Here is a 24,097-nt window from a genome sequence, read left to right as displayed (position 1 = left end):
AGAGGTTATGTAATAGTTTTTAGTTACATAACAGATCCATTCTTTGACTGTCTCTCCGCCCCTTCTCCTCTTCCTGAAGAGCACGCACACACACATGCACGCACGCACGTGTGTGTTACACACCTGGCATAAGCACCTTAGTTTGACACAAACACACCCACACAAAACGCAAAAAAGAAAACAACCTTTTAAACTTAATTTAAATGGGAAAAGGCTGTTGTCCCTTCAGTCATTGCTGCATTAACCCTCTAGCACCCAGGGTTGCTTTTTAGCAACAAATTTAATTTAATTAATTACTAAATTATTATTATTTTTTTCTGTTCTTTTTTCACCTAAACGTCATCAGTGATGTTCATTGCAATGCCATTTCAATGCCATTGGTCATGATATTTGCATATAAACACCCCCCACAGAGGCTGAAATTCACACAAATAAAAAATGTCTGGACTCTGTGCGATTTTGAACATTTTTTAACCTAAGACTTTTGACCTTTACCCTAATAAAAGTAGGTAAAATAATTGTAATACATGTTTTTTTGTGATCATTAGAATGTCTAGAACATGTTTTATTCATTATTGTGAAAGATATCCCCCAAATGTAAATTATTAATTTATTATATTATTATATAATTATTATATAATTATTATAAAATTTTCATCAAACTTTATTTTTTTATTTTTTTTTAACATATTTTTTAGTGTCAGTCCTAGTAGTAGAAAGTAGTAGTAAGGTTGAAATCTATTTTTTGCAAGTAGAAATTAATGCGGGTGTTAGAGGGTTAAACAAACTTCATGATTTGAAGACAGTTACTGTATGTTGTTTTGTGCTTATTATGGTTATGCGTTGGAAGTTGTAACAGATCTGTGAATATATCCCAATAAAGACAATAAGACAATAAAGGCAACTATGTATTATTTACTGTGGTTGTTTATTGTTTGTTAAAGATGATGAGTGTAAATGGTAAATGGTGCATGTATATAGCGCCTTTATCCAAGGCGCTTTACATAGATTGTGCATTACATTCACCCATTCACACACCGATTGCAGCGGAAGCCAAGCCATGCATGCAAGGTACCAACCAGCACATCGGGAGCAATTTGGGGTTCGGCGTCTTGCTCAAGGACACTTCGACATGTAGACTAGACAGGAGGAGGAGCCGGGATTCGAACCGCCAACCCATGGATCATTGGACGACCTGCTCTACCTCCTGAGCCACAGTCGCCCTGCTGAATGCTTCATCAGTCCTTGTGTGACCTCATCACTCACGCACTCACACATATTTAGCTTTGTTTTGTTTTGTTGCCATGGTTGAGGGCGCGCCGGCGCCATACTATGCCCAGCTTAATGAGTTTGTGATGTAAGATGATAAGATGACGCCCCTCACTTCACACGGGTGTGATTTTTAACTTTAAGTTAGTGATCCCAACCTGAACCTTTCCCTAGTTGTAAACCTAACTCCCCCATATATATCGAGAATAATATTATTATTTTAAGGCCAGTTTACTTAGCCTGTAATGACATAACCAAAATGGGGATGTTACTTTGAGGTCAGGATGGGATCAAGTTCTACCAGTTCCACCTTACCAAGGACACGTAGCTTTGTGAGTCATCTTTAGCTTGCATATAGCTGTGATGTCAGTTGTCATGCATGCCAACGGAAGTTATGGAACGATGGCAAATAAAGATTAGAGTCTAAATGTACCTGTATGGCTATACTTACATGATGAGGGCATGACAGTGGGAGTGCAGTACCCGGTATCGAGTCGGTCGGACCCACGGTTCTCCAGAACCACCACAAAAGGCTCTGGTCAGGCTCTGCCAGTGGGCCTAATGAGCCAAAGTCCCCTCACCTGTGCAATTTCCAGCCTCTGCCTCAGCCAATTGATTGCCATGGCAACCCCACACCTGAAAATTGATTACTTAACCACTCCACTTTTCCGTTTGCACCCTTCACACAGGCAGACCGGCATATACAGAGATCTCCATGTGGGACACAGACAGACAGTTAAAACGGGTGCTTTGACAAGTATGACAACGGGTATTACTAGGTTGCCAAGATGCATCATTCTCAAGTAGGCCGGCACGTGGCCGACCGGCACGTACAGGTCTAGTATTTCTAAAGAAGAAAATATGTACTGTATGTACAGTATGATAAAGACAGACATATTGTGACCGAGGCACAATAAGTTGCCTCGAGCAAGAGCACGGGGAAAGGCGCTGCACTCTGCAGGTAATTTAAGGATGTTGTCTGTACCACAATATCTAATAAGCATATTTATTGTGCATTTCACAAGTAAAATCCTCAGTGTTTTAGTGTAAAACCTATCCATATAGTTCAATAGAAATGGCAACATGACAAAATGACAACATATAGTCTAACATGTTTGATTGATTGATAATTTGATTCGATAGTTTATTAGGCAGAAATGTAGGCTAATAGTAGTTTTGCAGTAAATAAAATATATGGATATAACAATTCATTCAGCATTACGTATAATCAGTACACGTAGGCTACCGAGAAGACTTATATCGGCGCTCAAAGGAAATGTCGGGAGTGTTAAACACACATTTCAGCATTAGGCTATATATTTAATCAGTAGGCTAAGCTACACGTTGGTAACAGCTATTTATATACGCCGATATACAGAGTGGAAGAATATTATGTCTCTGCTACAAATAAGCCAGCTGCATGCATGCGTAGCTATATTATTGGCTCAGAACGTCGGACACGTATAATGTTGTTATTACTCCAACCTGTGATACAACTACATGGAGACGGCCAACATGTGTGACCAGATTTGACTGAGAGCCTGCCATCGCACAAACTCCAGCTTTTCACCAGAGGAGAAAAAAAGAAAACAATTTATATCCAAAATGAGTTAATATATATGTAGCACAGGCAGACTCTTCACATACTAGAGCATGTCTGAAATAAGCGTCAGAGCTGAAATCGACATGTAAATATGAATGCTTAAACATGTAGCTATAGGTGTGATGTTATAAACCACAGAAGTGAACTTTTCTCAACTCGTTGTTTTCTGCAAGACATTAGGCTACTCTATAAGCCATATCTCCAAAACTGGTGGGTCAAACTGAACAACCAATAATGTCAATTTGAAGCTACAGTATGATTCCCTGCTTTCATATGACGTGAAAAAAAAACGAAAATTAAAAAAAAGAATCCAATGGCAGTCTATCTATCTCAGTCAAATCTGGTCACATTTAGTCTAAATGTGACAAGACCAATGTGTGATGTAAGTAAATATAGTTTACTCTGTCACTGTCGCTACCACAGGATAATTCTTTACTCTATATAAGCTATAAAGTTATACATTTGTGTTGCGCTTGCACTGTATTTGTCATAAAGAATCTCATATCGTTACCATGCAGTTACCCAACAAATTAAAGGTATGAGGAATTAGGTTGGAATGTATCATAATTATTTAAAAGACAATGGCAATGAAGTTGCCAATGACAAAAGACAAAAGTGTGTAAACACAAAGATTGAAGACCAAAAGTGAGGACGCAAATTGTGATTGGCCGGCGCGTGATTGGGTGGGATATATGTGCCATTGGTTGAGAATGAGATGATGTATGATAAAAGCGCCCCGCCTCACTTCACACGGGTGTGATTTATTTTATACTGACGGCCTTCCGAATCTCCTCCAGCAGCTTGGGCTTGGTGTTGATCACATTGGCGGCGGCTCTGTCCATCAGCTCTTTGATCTTTGCGGGATCCAGAGGTGCTTGAAGGGTCTTGTATCTCTCTCTAATGTTCTCAAGTTCACAGTCATCCGACACTGTGATGAGGAGACGATAGAAACACAAACAGTATTAATGTTTTGATTTCACACTGGCTAAATGTTGACAGGTTTCTGTTCTGTTTGACTTTAAATGTCTTCAGTTTTGAGGGTTATATAGTATTATTATAATGTTTACTATCTTTATTACTAAAGAAGGGTCGATATTCAGTTTGAAGCTTTTAGTGTGGTACGAGGTGTATTTCCGTAGGATTTTTTTGCTAAAAGTGATTTTTTTGCTTTCATAGGGACCAAACTGTCAGAAAATGATGGGGTTCAAATTTTCCCGACCCCCACCCCTTATTTGGGGGGTCATATATTTTAGGACCTCCCATAATATTACGCCAGACAATTAATGTCCGATTTTCATAATATTAGGGTTGTTTTATAGGTTTTTAAATATTCTGAGTTGATTTATTATTATTACACTTTGAAAGTAGCCAGAATAATCTTTTCTGACTTTAGGTTGGGGTCTTTCTTCACCGGGACCCCCCGGACTCATCTCAGTACTCATTACATTCCTCGCTCTGCTCCTGTTCCAGAACAATGTCAAATTAGATAATACTTAAAGCATTAAAAGCTTTTGTAGCTGGGCACTGATTACAAAAATGAGTAGTAGTTAATACAGGGGGTCTTCCACAGGGGGCCGGGACTAGTTTTTCCCCTATTCTTGCACCCATATATACAGATTTGCAAGTATTTCGAATAGTATTAGAATATCTTGCGTTTATGTAAAGTACTTTGATAGTTTATTAGTGTTCTACCATTATTGTTGACAGATGTTACTGCAGGTAATAAAGGTATTGCAACTAATTGCAACTTCTCACTTTGGGCACGCAGAATGTGTCCATTTATTTCACACACTGCACTCACACTAACAACCCACACACACACACACACACACACACACACACACACACACACACACACACACACACACACACACACCTATCCTCTTAAAGAGCCCATGGTCAATTATGCCTACAATACATTATTTGCAGGATCTATTCATCTTCGTCATCATCATCTTGAATGTCCTCCCTAATAGTGTTGGGACCGTACCCAAGTTCCCTCAGCCCTATGTTCCCTCAGCCCTATGTTCCCTCAGGCCTATGTTCCCTCAGCCCTATATGTTCCCTCAGCCCTATATGTTCCCTCAGCCCTATGTTCCCTCATTCCAAAACAGAGGGGGGGGGGCTGTAAGGCATCGATTATACTATAATGCTACCCATACAGTAGTTCACCCTGCAACAACAGAACACATTACAGATACCAAGTTACAGCAATGACACTATTGCATGGGGTCTAGTCTATCTACTTTGTTATAGCAAATGCTCCACAACAACACAGTGAAACATTCCTTAAACAGTACTTAATTATCTGTTTTGAATCTCAGGTATGTTTCCATTGCATAGTTGTCTCATCAACCTAGAGTACACACCTTAATGAACTGACACCAACTATTTAAGCTACGTTGACAAACACAAAACTAGTTTAGCTTGTAGAACATCCTGTCTCCTCATGTCCCCAAGTAACACTGTCCTCTGAAAGGCCATCTGCAATAACCTAATATTAATTATACTGCGCACCCATTCACCTTTGCAGCTAAGTGTCCCTTTCTCGGACTGCAACTGTAGCCTACTTACTGTATAAGACGGAAGACCCATTTATTGAAATCCCAAACATGGAATATACTTGGACCATGCATTATGCCACATATAATGCCTGTCTGGACGGCCACCTGCCAGTATACAGTGGATAACTTCCCAGTCTTTCTGGGTAAGTTGGGTGACTATATAGCTATTTTTACCCTGAAATCCCAATTTTGGGCCTGTCATTATAGGCTAAGAAGAAAGGACAATTGCTGATCTACAAGGTCACAACATGCCGTAATGTGTTGTGAGCTTGTAGATCGGCTTTTCCCCAAAAATAAGTTTTGATAAATTACTTATTTTAAAATGTGTAGCGCAGTGGAATAGAGTAGACACTATGACACGTCAAGAGTCAATTAGTACTATAGGCTATACATTTGTGTTCTGGTAATATCATTGATCACTTGTTTTGCATGTCCGTGGCAAAAATAAAATATTAATGGAAATGTCCATCACATTCACAAGCTGGCAAAGTGATTTCCCCGGGTGCAGATAGCTGCTGTATTATCATGGTTATTGGTGGTGGTGGCAATATTAATAATTTTAGTCTGAATATATCAAATCCTGTTTTGAGGATCACACAAGAATAGCATCACTTTATGGACAAAATAACACCCAAAGGGTTCATAATTTCAGTCTGCTTGAGGTGTAATGCAGCTTTAAACAAAATAGCAGACAGTGGCACTGGTACATATCTGAACTCATCTTCTCACAGTGCGTGTCAACCACATAGCCGACATTTCTCAGCTTCAATTATGTTTTTCATACCAATCGTTGCATAGAAGCATCATGGTTTTGTTATGCGTACACACCCATGGTACTGTGCCAAGAGAACTCACAAATCAAACGCACGTACAGTACACGCAGTCAAGTTGTCTACAGTCTACCGATGTTAACCATCTCAAACCCACACCCTAACCTCCCACGGGGAAGCACACCTAAACTGCGGTCATCCTGTTCAAGAGCGTTCATTTGGGCAAGATAGTCGAGCATATTTAAGGAGATCACGAGCAAAGAAATACTTGATGAGTTCCTCTAAGGATGACAAGTAGCCCTCCCAGTCACCTGACCGACAACAGAAAGACAAAGAGAAAAGAGAAAGACAGCAGCAGCCTGGCTGATCTTGGCTGATCTTTATTTAGCAGCAATATTTGCTACACTTGGGTCTGATGCACCTTACTTTGAAAATAGCTGATCTACAAGCTCAAACTACAACCTTGTAGATCAGCTATTGTTGGCTAAAGTTCCCCTTGGAAAAGGGATGCTATGGTAAGTGGTTTAATGTAAAAAAAATAAAAAAAGTTCCTATCCCACAATGATTTGGTGGGCCCCTGTATAGTAACTCTGAGGACCCCCTGTGGAAGACCCCTGGTATTGGCTACTACCATTTTTTTTATATCAGAGCCCAGTTACAAATACTTTTATTATGCTTAATTTATGATCTAATTTGACAATATTCTGGAGCAGGAGCAGAGCGAGGAATGTAATGAGAACTGGAATAGGCCCAGGGGTCAGTCCGGGAGGTCCCAGGTGAGGAAACACCCCTACCAAAAGTAAAAAAAGATTCTTCTGATCACTTTAAAAGTTTAAGAAATCAACTCAGAATGTTTTAAAACATACAAAATAATTCTAATATTATGAAAATCGGACATTAACTGGCTGGCATACTGTTCTGGGAGGTCCCAAATAGATGACCCCCCCAGAAACGGGGTGGGGGTAGAGAAAATTTGAACCCCATCATTTTCTCATAGTTTGGACTCTATAGAACCAAGATCTGTAAAAAAATCAATTTTAGCACAAAAATCCTACGGGAGCTGTTTTTTTGACGCCTCGTACCACACTATTTCGGTAATTCATACATTTAGAAAAGTTAATAAGTTGTTGGACACATGTGCGGCTGCGCAGGTGTCTGTCTCTGTGTGTGTGTGTGTGTGTGTGTGTGTGTGTGTGCGCGTGCGTGCGTGTGTGTGCGTGTGTGTGTGTTCATCAGTAATTTCAAATGTATTTACAGATTGAATGAGTCACAATAATGGACATCCTACATAAGCTTCTAAAAAGTTCGGGCATAAAACAGTCTAGTCTTGATACGTGTCTAGATTAAGACAATATAGAGGAGGACACTATTTGGACCTTTATTCCTCTAAGGTCTACTACACGATTTTATTTTTATTAATTTGTTAACATTAACAAAATTTCGTAACACTTTAAAACAGTGAAATCATGCTATTTCAGCAACTATATTGTTGCTGTTCGTCAGACAACTTTGTATCTCTCTATTTCAACGTTTTCTACCATACTTTATGTCTGTTCATGTAAGGATAAGGAAAACTTTATTGTCCATTACATTTACATAAAATGGAAATTTGTCCATGTAAGACAGCCGTCTTACATTACATAACATACACAGATGCATTGAAATACTATATAAAATGCATTCACATAAACACACGCAGTGATCATGAACAGTGGGGTGTTAGGTGAACTATTTCAACATTTTGAAAGTAGTGTCTACTTGCTATCTGAAGAAGGCGGTCGCTATTTTTTCTGAAGATGCAAGTAGGCCGGGCGCAGCGCACGCTTGCGACCTGCAGCAATAATTTTGGTCTGACTGATGTACTTACATGTTTCAATGCCTTATGACCTGCTGTAAAACCTTTTGCCCTTCGGGGACACTAATAAACAACCTTGAACCTTGAACCTTGATTTTCTTATTTAAAATGTCCACAGCGCAGTTGGCACAAACGCAGTTTTGTAACCCTTCTTTTTTAGCTAGTTTTGCCCTAAGCCTCCTGCTGTACAAAGTACAATACAACAATACAAACGGAACGGTTACCGTTACAGTTCACCCTGTTGAACAGAGGCATGTGGATCACTGTCGGGGTGCCGTCGTCGTCTCCTGGAAACACGTAGATGTCCTTTGGGTTTTCTCTGTCCTTCTCGGGAAATTCAACGTGTGGGAAAGCTATACCCATTTCCATGGACATCTTGTAAGCGTCTAGAACTGTCTGTAGAAATAATAAGCAACAGAATGATGACCACAATTTGGCTTGATTATAATAGGGTTATGGTTATAGGACCAGTGTGAGATGGATATAGGTATGGTTATATAGGACCAGTGTGAGATGGTTATAGGTATGGTTATATAGGACCAGTGTGAGATGGATATATATATGGTTATAGGACCAGTGTGAGATGGCTATAGATATATGGTTATATAGGACCAGTGTGAGATGGATATAGATATATGGTTATAGGACCAGTGTGAGATGGTTATAGATATATGGTTATAGGACCAGTGTGAGATGGTTATAGATATATGGTTATATAGGACCAGTGTGAGATGGTTATAGATATATGGTTATAGGACCAGTGTGAGATGGTTATAGATATGGTTATAGGACCAGTGTGAGATGGATATAGATATATGGTTATAGGACCAGTGTGAGATGGTTATAGGTATATGGTTATAGGACCAGTGTGAGATGGCTATAGATATATGGTTATAGGACCAGTGTGAGATGGTTATAGGTATATGGTTATAGGACCAGTGTGAGATGGATATAGATATGGTTATAGGACCAGTGTGAGATGGATATAGATATGGTTATAGGACCAGTGTGAGATGGATATAGATATATGGTTATAGGACCAGTGTGAGATGGTTATAGATATATGGTTATAGGACCAGTGTGAGATGGTTATAGATATATGGTTATAGGACCAGTGTGAGATGGATATAGATATATGGTTATAGGACCAGTGTGAGATGGTTATAGATATATGGTTATAGGACCAGTGTGAGATGGTTATAGATATATGGTTATAGGACCAGTGTGAGATGGTTATAGATATATGGTTATAGGACCAGTGTGAGATGGATATAGATATATGGTTATATAGGACCAGTGTGAGATGGATATAGTTATGGTTATAGGACCAGTGTGAGATGGTTATAGATATATGGTTATATAGGACCAGTGTGGGATGGATATAGTTATGGTTATAGGACCAGTGTGAGATGGTTATAGATATATGGTTATAGGACCAGTGTGAGATGGATATAGATATGGTTATAGGACCAGTGTGAGATGGTTATAGATATATGGTTATATAGGACCAGTGTGAGATGGATATAGATATATGGTTATAGGACCAGTGTGAGATGGATATAGATATGGTTATAGGACCAGTGTGAGATGGTTATAGATATATGGTTATATAGGACCAGTGTGAGATGGTTATAGATATATGGTTATAGGACCAGTGTGAGATGGTTATAGATATATGGTTATAGGACCAGTGTGAGATGGATATAGATATATGGTTATAGGACCAGTGTGAGATGGATATAGATATATGGTTATATAGGACCAGTGTGAGATGGTTATATATATGGTTATAGGACCAGTGTGAGATGGTTATATATATGGTTATAGGACCAGTGTGAGATGGATATAGATATATGGTTATAGGACCAGTGTGAGATGGTTATAGATATATGGTTATATAGGACCAGTGTGAGATGGATATAGATATATGGTTATAGGACCAGTGTGAGATGGTTATAGATATATGGTTATATAGGACCAGTGTGAGATGGATATAGATATATGGTTATAGGACCAGTGTGAGATGGATATAGTTATATGGTTATAGGACCAGTGTGAGATGGATATAGATATATGGTTATAGGACCAGTGTGAGATGGATATAGATATATGGTTATAGGACCAGTGTGAGATGGATATAGATATATGGTTATATAGGACCAGTGTGAGATGGTTATAGATATATGGTTATATAGGACCAGTGTGAGATGGTTATAGATATATGGTTATAGGACCAGTGTGAGATGGATATAGATATATGGTTATAGGACCAGTGTGAGATGGATATAGATATATGGTTATAGGACCAGTGTGAGATGGATATAGATATATGGTTATAGGACCAGTGTGAGATGGATATAGATATATGGTTATAGGACCAGTGTGAGATGGATATAGATATATGGTTATATAGGACCAGTGTGAGATGGTTATAGATATATGGTTATATAGGACCAGTGTGAGATGGTTATAGATATATGGTTATAGGACCAGTGTGAGATGGTTATAGATATATGGTTATAGGACCAGTGTGAGATGGATATAGTTATATGGTTATAGGACCAGTGTGAGATGGATATAGATATATGGTTATAGGACCAGTGTGAGATGGATATAGATATATGGTTATAGGACCAGTGTGAGATGGCTATAGTTATATGGTTATATAGGACCAGTGTGAGATGGATATAGTTATATGGTTATATAGGACCAGTGTGAGATGGATATAGTTATATGGTTATATAGGACCAGTGTGAGATGGTTATAGATATATGGTTATAGGACCAGTGTGAGATGGATATAGATATATGGTTATATAGGACCAGTGTGAGATGGATATAGATATATGGTTATAGGACCAGTGTGAGATGGCTATAGTTATATGGTTATATAGGACCAGTGTGAGATGGATATAGTTATATGGTTATATAGGACCAGTGTGAGATGGTTATAGATATATGGTTATAGGACCAGTGTGAGATGGATATAGGTATGGTTATAGGACGAGATGGATATAGGACATGAATTGCATGACGGCAACGCAGTGGTTATGATGCTGCGTACAGTAGGCTTCTCTGGACATGTGGGGTTCACTTCTATGGGACTTTCGTGGAGGAAAAAGGGAATTATTTTTTTTTATTTTGACTGAGGGCCTGGTCAGATTTAACCTAGCCTCGGAAACCCAGACGAGTCCACTTCAATTCGGCATAGAGTAGCGCAAACATTGCTCACTCTCTGCTGATTTCTGATTGTCTGCACCTTTGTAAAATTGACATACACACGCACACATGTACACACAGACACACACGCTCCTCTCTCTCTCTGTCGCTCTAAGTAATTAGTCTCATGTCGTGCAGCTGCGCATATATTCTCCCGGTGGATCCTGCCGGGAGCTGCCTATGCCATAAAAAGCATAGGTGAGTTCCAGGCTAGATTTAACCTGACTTAACTCTGCCGGCAGTATTGAATTCACAAGTTCCCTCCTGAGGAGGAACTCACTGCTGCCCCCAGCTGGCGGAGTCAGGTTGTCAACAATGATGAATCTATACCACATAGAGATGAGATCAACTCACTGGCACCCGGGAGAACATCAATCTAAGGCTGAAAACCCTGACACTGTGCGTGCGCGCGTGTGTGTGTGTTTGTGTGTGTGTGTGTTACCATCATAGGGTCTCCTTCGCTGTAGTCGAGGGAAATGATGAGGTCGATGTTTCTCTCTGGTCTGAGGACGGAGAAATAGGGAGAGTTGAGCAGCAGTCCAGCGTCGATGTAGTCCCTCGTTCCTGATTTCAGGATATAAGGGTCTACTCCTCTGACTTCTGCAGCTGTACAAAATACAGTGATTTCAGGATATAAGGGTCTACTCCTCTGACTTCTTCAGCTGTACAAAATACAGTGATTTCAGGATATAAGGGTCTACTTCTCTGACTTCTTCAGCTGTACAAAATACAGTGATTTCAGGATATAAGGGTCTACTTCTCTGACTTCTTCAGCTGTACAAAATACAGTGATTTCAGGATATAAGGGTCTACTTCTCTGACTTCTTCAGCCGTACAAAATACAGTGATTTCAGGATATAAGGGTCTACTTCTCTGACTTCTTCAGCTGTACAAAATACAGTGATTTCAGGATATAAGAGTCTACTCCTCTGACTTCTTCAGCTGTACAAAATACAGTGATTTCAGGATATAAGGGTCTACTTCTCTGACTTCTTCAGCTGTACAAAATACAGTGATTTCAGGATATAAGGGTCTACTTCTCTGACTTCTTCAGCTGTACAAAATACAGTGATTTCAGGATATAAGAGTCTACTCCTCTGACTTCTTCAGCTGTACAAAATACAGTGATTTCAGGATATAAGGGTCTACTTCTCTGACTTCTTCAGCCGTACAAAATACAGTGATTTCAGGATATAAGGGTCTACTTCTCTGACTTCTTCAGCTGTACAAAATACAGTGATTTCAGGATATAAGAGTCTACTCCTCTGACTTCTTCAGCTGTACAAAATACAGTGATTTCAGGATATAAGAGTCTACTCCTCTGACTTCTTCAGCTGTACAAAATACAGTGATTTCAGGATATAAGGGTCTACTTCTCTGACTTCTTCAGCTGTACAAAATACAGTGATTTCAGGATATAAGAGTCTACTCCTCTGACTTCTTCAGCTGTACAAAATACAGTGATTTCAGGATATAAGGGTCTACTTCTCTGACTTCTTCAGCCGTACAAAATACAGTGATTTCAGGATATAAGGGTCTACTTCTCTGACTTCTTCAGCTGTACAAAATACAGTGATTTCAGGATATAAGGGTCTACTTCTCTGACTTCTTCAGCTGTACAAAATACAGTGATTTCAGGATATAAGAGTCTACTCCTCTGACTTCTTCAGCTGTACAAAATACAGTGATTTCAGGATATAAGGGTCTACTTCTCTGACTTCTTCAGCCGTACAAAATACAGTGATTTCAGGATATAAGGGTCTACTTCTCTGACTTCTTCAGCTGTACAAAATACAGTGATTTCAGGATATAAGAGTCTACTCCTCTGACTTCTTCAGCTGTACAAAATACAGTGATTTCAGGATATAAGAGTCTACTCCTCTGACTTCTTCAGCTGTACAAAATACAGTGATTTCAGGATATAAGGGTCTACTTCTCTGACTTCTTCAGCTGTACAAAATACAGTGATTTCAGGATATAAGAGTCTACTCCTCTGACTTCTTCAGCTGTACAAAATACAGTGATTTCAGGATATAAGGGTCTACTTCTCTGACTTCTTCAGCCGTACAAAATACAGTGATTTCAGGATATAAGGGTCTACTTCTCTGACTTCTTCAGCTGTACAAAATACAGTGATTTCAGGATATAAGGGTCTACTTCCCTGACTTCTTCAGCTGTACAAAATACAGTGATTTCAGGATATAAGAGTCTACTTCTCTGACTTCTTCAGCCGTACAAAATACAGTGATTTCAGGATATAAGGGTCTACTCCTCTGACTTCTTCAGCTGTACAAAATACAGTGATTTCAGGATATAAGAGTCTACTCCTCTGACTTCTTCAGCTGTACAAAATACAGTGATTTCAGGATATAAGGGTCTACTTCTCTGACTTCTTCAGCTGTACAAAATACAGTGATTTCAGGATATAAGAGTCTACTCCTCTGACTTCTTCAGCTGTACAAAATACAGTGATTTCAGGATATAAGGGTCTACTTCTCTGACTTCTTCAGCCGTACAAAATACAGTGATTTCAGGACATAAGGGTCTACTTCTCTGACTTCTTCAGCTGTACAAAATACAGTGATTTCAGGATATAAGGGTCTACTTCTCTGACTTCTTCAGCCGTACAAAATACAGTGATTTCAGGATATAAGGGTCTACTTCTCCGACTTCTTCAGCCGTACAAAATACAGTGATTTCAGGATATAAGGGTCTACTCCTCTGACTTCTTCAGCTGTACAAAATACAGTGATTTCAGGATATAAGGGTCTACTTCTCTGACTTCTTCAGCTGTACAAAATACAGTGATTTCAGGATATAAGGGTCTACTTCTCTGACTTCTTCAGCCGTACAAAATACAGTGATTTCAGGATATAAGGGTCTACTTCTCTGACTTCTTCAGCTGTACAAAATACAGTGATTTCAGGATATAAGGGTCTACTTCCCTGACTTCTTCAGCTGTACAAAATACAGTGATTTCAGGATATAAGAGTCTACTTCTCTGACTTCTTCAGCCGTACAAAATACAGTGATTTCAGGATATAAGGGTCTACTCCTCTGACTTCTTCAGCTGTACAAAATACAGTGATTTCAGGATATAAGAGTCTACTCCTCTGACTTCTTCAGCTGTACAAAATACAGTGATTTCAGGATATAAGGGTCTACTTCTCTGACTTCTTCAGCTGTACAAAATACAGTGATTTCAGGATATAAGAGTCTACTCCTCTGACTTCTTCAGCTGTACAAAATACAGTGATTTCAGGATATAAGGGTCTACTTCTCTGACTTCTTCAGCCGTACAAAATACAGTGATTTCAGGACATAAGGGTCTACTTCTCTGACTTCTTCAGCTGTACAAAATACAGTGATTTCAGGATATAAGGGTCTACTTCTCTGACTTCTTCAGCCGTACAAAATACAGTGATTTCAGGATATAAGGGTCTACTTCTCCGACTTCTTCAGCCGTACAAAATACAGTGATTTCAGGATATAAGGGTCTACTCCTCTGACTTCTTCAGCTGTACAAAATACAGTGATTTCAGGATATAAGGGTCTACTTCTCTGACTTCTTCAGCTGTACAGAATACAGTGATTTCAGGATATAAGGGTCTACTTCTCTGACTTCTTCAGCTGTACAGAATACAGTGATTTCAGGATATAAGGGTCTACTTCTCTGACTTCTTCAGCCGTACAAAATACAGTGCAGTAGCTATATTACCAAATACATTACAACTCCTTTAGATAGCCAGAGCACTTTCGACGTCTATGCAATTATGAGTCATATTGCATATTATTATTATTGCATAATTATATTATTGTCATATTAAATGACAACAATATTTTGGAGGGGCGCTAGCCTAATATGCTAATAATCTGGGGACAGCCATAATTTATGATCAGTGAATTGTGTCTGAGCTCTGGATGGACTCACCTCTCATGTTGTGCAGGAAGTTGTATGTGGTTCCCCAGGAGAAAGTGGGTTTAATCACACCCGCAAATAGATCCCCTGAAATGTGACAGAAATAAAAGACGGAGGAGGTGAGTAGGTGGGTGCATGGATGGATGGATGGATGGATGGATGGATGGATGGATCAAGGTTCAAGGTTATTGTCCGTTTTGTTTTTTTTTATAATTTTTATCCCACGATTTTGTAACCCATTTTTCACCCCCGTGTCAATTATCTATAGTGATCCTGGGCTCTACACACCCTCTGTCAACCTTGGGAGAGCAACGGACTTGAACTCATGCTTCCATCATGCCTGAGTGTCCAAGTTGCTCCTTTACACCTGACAGAGGGGAGTTTCCCTGGTTGGACGTATAGCGCGTGGAAGGAACACGTTATTCCAACTTCTTTCCTGGGGTTTTTTATGTGGGTAATATGTGTTTTTGGATATTTTAGGATTTCAAAGTGTCCATGATGTCATGGAAACTGGGCTCACTTACTTCCTGGACTACATAACGCTGTCTCAGTAAGACAGTCCTCCCCCTATCCACAAGGAGGAGCAGTGCACCAAAGCATTATGGGAATTGTGTGTGCGTGTGCATGTGCATGCGTGCGTGAGAGAGAGAGAGAGAGAGAGAGATATATATGCTCAAATATATATACCAACCAAGCGCACAAAGCATGTTCTTCTTCACAACTGACCACGCAGCTAATGGCGAAAAATCTGCGGCAGCACTACCGCACAGGCCTGCCAACAGAGCAACACAGAATTCAATTTACAATTACAATTTACAATTTAGGCATTTAGCAGACGCTCTTAATCCAGAGCGACTTACATTAAGCAAGAACAAAAAAGCATGGGAATACATCACATAAAAACCTTTATAATGAAACATGCGTAAGCTAAGAAAGTAACAGTGGAATATCTATAATGAAACTATACATATGCGCTATACATCTACATAACATGCTATAAGTCTGTATCAAATTCTATCTAAGTCTACAGAATTGCTATCTAAGGGGGTGGGGTAAGTGCCGCACAGGCCTGCCAACAGAGCAACACAGAATTCAAACGTAATGCTTTGGAAGAAACAAACCAACAGAACGGAAGTGGACCGACTGACCGTGCATGGTGGAGTCTCACCTTGGACGTAGAGCATGTCCATCTCTGGCTGCTCCTTTATCAACGTCCCGTTGTCAAACTTACTCCCAAAGTATTTCTGGTCCACGAAGGCCCCGGAGAGAGAGTACCCCGCCTCATGGGGGGTCATCTCAACCCACACGTCTGTCAAGGAAACACGGTCAGGCTCTGAAGCAGTTCAATGTGATTTTGCGTCAATACATCATTATTTGCTTTAGCTATTGAAAAATAGCAGATCTACAAGCTCAGTCTACAAGCTCAGTCGCTCTGGATTAAGAGCGTCTGCTAAATGCCTAAATTGTAAATTGTAAATTGTAAATTGTCTCGTAGCGCGCCACCGAGTGGCGCGCTACGAGCTTGTAGGTCTGCTATTTTTTTTTAAACCGAAGAACGACTGACGTTTTTAGAATCTGATCTCAGGTCAGAATGGGTTAATCAGACCAGTGTGTGTCCAGTGGAAACCTCGTATGAATCTGATCTCAGGTCAGAATGGGTTAATAATAATAATAATAATACATGATGATCATGTTTTAGGGTGGAAAGAAATCACGGCACTCCATCTTTTACCTTTCAGACTTTTGGTTTGGTCTCTGTCTCGGATCTCCTTGTCAATCACAGTGTAGATGGGATAGGGATCCGCGTCATGTTTTCCCCTCTGCTCTGAAAGAACATGTTCATCTATCTGGAAACACAACAAGTAAAATGGCTCAGTACTTCCTGCTATGACTCAGCCAAGACTCAACAGTTTTATACCTGTGCCATAACCAGAATGGCCGGGGCATTGTATTGTATTCTTAACCTGACTCCGCCAGATTGTGGCAGTATTAACCCATTTTGGACTGAGTTTGATTTTTTTTTTAAAGGCTTCTAAATCCTAACATCTTTCTGAAAAACCTATGTGGGCCACAGACCCCCATCTCAAAATATGTAGTTCCAGGGACCCCCCCCCAGAAGCAAATATTTTAGTTAAAAATGTTCTATTATATTCAATGATTTGCGCCACATTTTCATAAACCTGGATTCTATTGAAACTTTGGGAAATCCTATAAGGATTGTCCCAAAGTTCCAATAGAATCCTATAGAATTCTATTGGAACTTTGGAAAATATATAGGATTCTAGACAAATTGAAAATCCTATATAGGCCTACTCAGAGAAATCTAGTAAGAGAGTAATGACACTCACGTTGACTTCCATTGTAACAATGGAATGAGGAAGTGCTCATTCTATCTCAATGGAATAGTTCCAGCCATAGGAGCAATGTTTGGAACTATCGCCCATAGGCACCCGCTTTGCGGTGAGATCAAAGTGTGTCACCACTCTCTTACTCTGAGCCTACTATAGGATTCTTATAGGAATTTCATTATCCTATAGATTTTTTTTTTTTAACATTTTAAAATGATCACAATCATTTTCAAAATCCTATATGATTTTTTTACTAGGGTATACACTATACAAATAAAGTTTATTATTCTTATTATTTTTACTGTATTGTGACAAAGGGAAACAGTGATTATTGTAGTATAGTTTTCATGTAGTTTTCAACTAGCATAACATATTATGCTGCAGCTTGTCTTTGTCTTTAAAGAATGCTTCCCCACTGAAGATGGTTTTCTGTGTAAATGCTTGGCTGACCTCTTTCACGAAGGTGGTGACTATGTGTGCAGCCCAGCCGTGTGCTTGATTGAAGTTGTCGTATTGGTCCCATTTCTCAGGATACCGCAACAACACTCCAAGACCATTCAGCCGTTGGACTGTTTCCTCGGTCACAGGCTTCGGATCGGAGGACCAGTTGGGATGTTTGTATAAGGAGGCCATGGCCCTGTAGATGACATGAGAGACATTTGTGATGTTCTGTAAAGTAAAGGCTAATTCATAGTCTGGATTTCCGGTGGTGAGGTGACCACCGCTCCGATGGTGAGGTGACCACCGCTCCGGCGGTGAGCTGACCACCGCTCCGGTGGTGAGGTGACCACCGCTCCGGTGGTGAGGTGACCACCGCTCCGGTAAGTGAGGTGACCACCGGAGCTGAACTTAACGTTGAGCGGTGGTGAGTTAAAACAGAGAGAAAGGCTGGAGCGGTGGCGGTGGTTTGCTCTTCACCGCGGCTCAGTGACGTCATGTTGTAGTTCGGTGCAGGTCACCTCACCACAGAAAATCCAGACTTATATGTATAACGCTTAAGTCACTTGACAAACACTGACAACAAATGTATGACTCCACTCTGACGACCATACTTGTATACTTTTTTTTTATGTGGTTTAATTATGAGAGAGCCTTTCACATGAATTATCCTTGATAGTGAAGCTCATAGGCAGAGTTTCACATTTGTATCAGGGGGGGTCAAAATAATGGTAATAATATATGTCACGGTAGGCCTACGAGGCAGGACTCAGGAGGTTTAGAGTTTAATAACAAAACTCTACACAGGAACAGAACACAAAGGAACTGAAAGAACAGGGGAGTAAAAAAAGGCAGGGATAACAGGACACAGGTGAACACAAGTGACAATCAACACTAGGATAGGCTGGGGAACTAAGGGGACACAGGTGGAAACATTAACAAATCACAGTACAGCGGTGAGACAAGTCAGGTAACGTGAGCAACACAGGGAAACCTATAACAAACAAACTACACAATAAAAGTGTAAAGTAACACTCAAACTGCGACTATAGGAAACCAGGAACACACAACAGAAAAGTTAAACAACTACAACTAAGAACAAGAAGCACTACAAAACACAAAACATGTCACGGACCGTGACAAATATGAGCATGCATGGCAGTGTGTGCACGCACGTGCACGCGCGTGCACGTACACAGTCCAACTAATTAGTGCAAATTGGCCAAATTGTCAAAAATGAACACATTGACTGCCATAATTAATTCTTCAGTCACTGCCACAGTCTTTTATGTGCAGACCCTTATTTTGAAGGCCAGCGGTGTGTGTGTGTGTGTGTGTGTGTGTGTGTGTGTGTGTGTGTGTGTGTGTGTGTGTGTGTGTGTGTACCAGGTAGATCCAGACACTCCACTCAGGTACATCATACAGTCCAGTAGACCTTGTTTCTTCAGTTCAAGCACAGATCCCAGCAGTCCCACCATGGCTCTCTGTCCTCCTCCAGAGCCAATCAGAGCAATGTTGGGAACCTTGTTCTTTCAACAGAAACAGCATACACAAACGTAACCTTATTTTGCACACAAGTAGGCCATGCATGGCCTACTTGTGCGCAAGCAGAGCACAGTCACCATGTCTTGAACACAGCATGACTCACTATATAGAGATACTGTGAAACGATTTGAGGAAATTTTGGACAGAATCTGGAGGAGTGATATAAAAAAAATTGTTTCACAAAAGTCGGCCACCTGGTGGCGCTATAACAGACCGTTCTGGAAAACTTTGGCCAGAGGTTCATCGTTGGCATCCTGGGAGTGTGTGTGCAAAATTTGGCATCGACCGGATTAACGGATTAGCTGGTAAAAGATGGACGGACGCGGGCGCACACACACGCACGCACGCACACGCACGCACGCACGCACGCACGCACGCACGCACGCACGCACACACACACACACACACACACACACACACACACACACACACACACACACACACACACACACACACACACACACACACACACACACACACACACACACACACACACACACACACACACACACACACACACACACACACACACACACACACACACACACACACACACACACACACACACACACACACACACACACACACACACACACACACACACACACACACACACACACACACACACACACACACACACACACACACACACACACACACACACACACACACACACACACACACACACACACACACACACACACACACACACACACACACGAACTATGTGCAAAACATAGTCTCTCCCCATGCCTTCGGCCTGGTGGAGACAATAAAACAGAGTAAATGCTCCTACCAGAGTGGAGGGGATGTTGAGTTTCTATCTCTAAATAAAACAGGTGAAATGCTCCTACCAGAGTGGAGGGGATGTTGAGTTTCTTCAGGCATTGGTGAACTGTGAGTCTTCTTCTGGTGACATGCTCTTGCTCTGCCTCGTTCAGAGTGTGACCGATACGGACCTTGATGGGGAAAAAGATGGGGGAACAAAGATTAGATATATTTATTTTGTTGACAAAATCAACGATAGATTTAGTTGACAAAAAGCTTATGATATTTACTCGACTAAAACTACAACTTTTCAGGTGACTAAAATATGACTAAAACTAAATGACAATGACAAAACTAGAAAGGTTGCAATTCTACGAAATTGCAAAGTTTCACTGAAGAGAGTCACGAGGAATCTACCAGTGGGAACTGAATTAATGTGAAGCATGACAACAGTGACAACAATGTGTGAAGCATACAGTATGACCAAATTCATGTTCTGTTCTGCAAAGTTATGAAAAAGCAGGTTCACTTTTCTGTTCTGCAAAGTTATAAACAAGCAGGTTCACTTTTCTGTTCTGCAAAGTTATAAAAAAGCAGGTTCACTTTTCTGTTCTGCAAAGTTATAAAAAAGCAGGTTCACTTTTCTGTTCTGCAAAGTTATAAAAAAGCAGGTTCACTTTTCTGTTCTGCAAAGTTATGAAAAAGCAGGTTCACTTTTCTGTTCTGCAAAGTTATTAAAAAGCAGGTTCACTTTTCTGTTCTGCAAAGTTATTAAAAAGCAGGTTCACTTTTCTGTTCTGTTATAAAAAAGCAGGTTCACTTTTCTGTTCTGCAAAGTTATAAAAAAGCAGGTTCACTTTTCTGTTCTGCAAAGTTATAAAAAAGCAGGTTCACTTTTCTGTTCTGCAAAGTTATAAAAAAGCAGGTTCACTTTTCTGTTCTGCAAAGTTATTAAAAAGCAGGTTCACTTTTCTGTTCTGCAAAGTTATGAAAAAGCAGGTTCACTTTTCTGTTCTGTTATAAAAAAGCAGGTTCACTTTTCTGTTCCGTTATAAAAAAGCAGGTTCACTTTTCTGTTCTGCAAAGTTATTAAAAAGCAGGTTAACCTTTCTGTTCTGCAAAGTTATTAAAAAGCAGGTTCACTTTTCTGTTTTGCAAAGTTATGAAAAAGCAGGTTCACTTTTCTGTTCTGCAAAGTTATAAAAAAGCAGGTTTCACTTTTCTGTTCTGCAAAGTTATAAAAAATCAGGTTCTGTAACTGCCCCCTGGGCTTGGTATGGACTTTGAGAGTGAGACAGTAGAGTTTCAGACTGATGCTCTTTATTTTTGGTGTGGTACCAATTAAGAAGCACCGTAAAAACTGCAGAGATATGACGAAAATATAATCAACATTAGTCAAAATACAAAGTCATACAACGCATACAGTTTAGCCAAAATAAACTTCAAAACTTGACCATAAACACCAATGGTATATTTCTTAATCACCATAAGACAACATGTAGCTATAAAACATTAGACATGAATTAACTCTTGTAAACGGTAGTCCTTCGGGAGCCACGTGTTGCAGCCAATGTCACGTGACAATAGTGTTTACATTACGGCAATAAAAGACGCTCTTTTTAACTGACTAAATATAAAGACACTCTAGGCACTATTACATCTTTATCTCACGAACCTCATTCCGCCTTCCAAGGGGTGTTAATCATGAAATATAAACATATTTATTGCTGACAAAGTTCGTTCTGAACTGCATGACTGCGCTTCCGCCATCTTGTATTTGCAATGAACTTTCAACTCTAACGTCACCTTGTATACCTGAATGCCCAGAGGGGACATGGACAATTCTGCCACCTAGTGGACAGTTTTAAAACCAAGTAAACCATGGCATATCACCACAAATATAGAAAAACAGAAAAACAGCAATTAACAATTAAGGTAAACCATAACTTCTTAAGTGGCAATAACTTCTTGGTTGGTGGCCATTTACAGGTTCACTTTTCTGTTCTGCAAAGTTATAAAAGGAACCTTAAGACATACCTTTTTAACATTGCGTTTAATTAGCTCATACCATTATCCTTGTTTATGTTTATCTATAATGATTTTCCTAAATGTTTTCTTCTTTTTGTCTTCTTTGTTTTTCCATCTCCTTTGGTGTTTTTATATTTGTAAACTGTGAAGCACATTGAGTTGCACTTGCTGTATGAAATGTGCTATACAAATAAAGTTTTGATTGATTGATTGATTGATTGATAAAAAAGCAGGTTCCACTTTTCTGTTCTGCAAAGTTATGAAAAAGCAGGTTCACTTTTCTGTTTTGCAAAGTTATAAAAAAGCAGGTTCCACTTTTCTGTTCTGCAAAGTTATAAAAAAGCAGGTTCCACTTTTCTGTTCTGCAAAGTTATAAACAAGCAGGTTCACTTTTCTGTTCTGCAAAGTTATAAACAAGCAGGTTCACTTTTCTGTTCTGCAAAGTTATAAAAAAGCAGGTTCCACTTTTCTGTTCTGCAAAGTTGTAAAAAAGCAGGTTCACTTTTCTGTTCTGCAAAGTTATAAACAAGCAGGTTCACTTTTCTGTTTCTTAATTCACATTTGTATATCGATCTTATGTCGTATATGGGTGTTTCACATCAAATGTAAGTACTGTAGTATACGTCATTATTTAATGTATGGCCTGAAATCCGGAATAAACAAAACTGTTTCCTTGTTCCAGTGAGAAGCATTTGACATGTAATTATTATGTCTAATGGCGGAGTCCATCAGTATACATGTAGGGCTATAGTGCGTGTCATGTCCCATGGCAAAACTATTAAAATCACACCTGTATGAAGTGAGGGGCGCTCTAATCAATTGACCTCATACCTTAGTTACGTCACCAAGAATGGTTCTTTATTTTTCATGATGGTTTAGAACACCACAGCATCTTCCAACCTGATTTGTGATGTGACACTGCAGCCACTTTGGTTCCCACTTCAGGGCAAGAAGAAGTATTGTTTTTTTTGGCTCCAGTTCCGAACAGACTTTTAGGGATCCCCTGAACCAATTCATTTGAGGTCAAAAGTTGAGGTTCTCAGGAGGGCTGAGGATGGAGCCTCTGTCTCACCTGGGTCAAGTTGAGGTTCTCAGGAGGGCTGAGGATGGAGCCTCTGTCTCACCTGGGTCAAGTTGAGGTCCTCAGGAGGGCTGAGGATGGAGCCGCTAGCCAGAGTATACAGCAGAGCAGAGACGGTCATCATCAGAGGAGTGACCTTCATGGCTGCAGCTTGAAGAATGTGTGTGTGAGTGTGTGTCTGTTTATCCGTGTGTGTCCGTTCGTGTGTGTGTGTGTGTGTGTGTGTGTGTGTGTGTCTGTCCAGTCCGTGTGTGTGTGTGTCTGTCCGTGTGTGTGTGAGGAGCGGGACAGGTGGACAGAGGAGCTGACATTACATAATCGCCTCACTCCGCCCCTTCTCCACACACACACACACACACACACACACACACACACACACACACACACACACACACACACACACATTTTGTGCTTATGGTTATGTGTTATTCTGTTGGATGCTGTAACAGACTGTGAATATATCCCCAAGGAGAGAGTGTCCCGGGGCAACCCGTGCCCTATAGACACTAAAAAGACTCCACAGTGTAAAACGGAAGGTGACAAACACACTGCACAGCTGCTTCCATTAATTAATGGAAATTAATGAAGCAAGCTGCCTTAGCTGCAGCTTGGAGGTGTGTCTGTGTAGCAGCCAGGGTTGTTATATAGTGTTTTCTGTGTTGCCTATATTCTATTGTTATTTTTTGGACAC

The 24,097-nt window shown here is 40.1% G+C and overlaps 1 protein-coding gene across 1 annotated transcript in view; it reads right to left on the bottom strand.

Annotated features, from left to right (window-relative positions):
- The window catches only part of LOC308332553 (cytosolic phospholipase A2 gamma-like), a 50,570-nt gene extending 27,016 nt beyond the window's left edge, over positions 1 to 23,554 (bottom strand). The window contains exons 1-6 of the mRNA XM_080788507.1: positions 23,450 to 23,554; positions 20,384 to 20,488; positions 19,371 to 19,513; positions 17,997 to 18,183; positions 16,931 to 17,045; positions 16,367 to 16,507 (exon numbers count right to left, since the gene is read on the bottom strand). Coding sequence (XP_080644633.1) covers positions 16,367 to 16,507; positions 16,931 to 17,045; positions 17,997 to 18,183; positions 19,371 to 19,513; positions 20,384 to 20,488; positions 23,450 to 23,548 — 790 coding nt within the window. The 5' untranslated portion in view covers positions 23,549 to 23,554. The remainder of the gene's footprint in view (positions 1 to 16,366; positions 16,508 to 16,930; positions 17,046 to 17,996; positions 18,184 to 19,370; positions 19,514 to 20,383; positions 20,489 to 23,449) is intronic.
- Positions 23,555 to 24,097: the final 543 nt, after the last annotated feature.

Source organism: Protomyctophum bolini, assembly GCF_963924005.1.
Source record: "Protomyctophum bolini genome assembly, chromosome: 2".
NCBI classification, from domain to species: domain Eukaryota; kingdom Metazoa; phylum Chordata; class Actinopteri; order Myctophiformes; family Myctophidae; genus Protomyctophum; species Protomyctophum bolini.
Note: the sequence above shows the minus strand (reverse complement) of the source record. Positions and strands in the feature narration are given on the sequence as shown.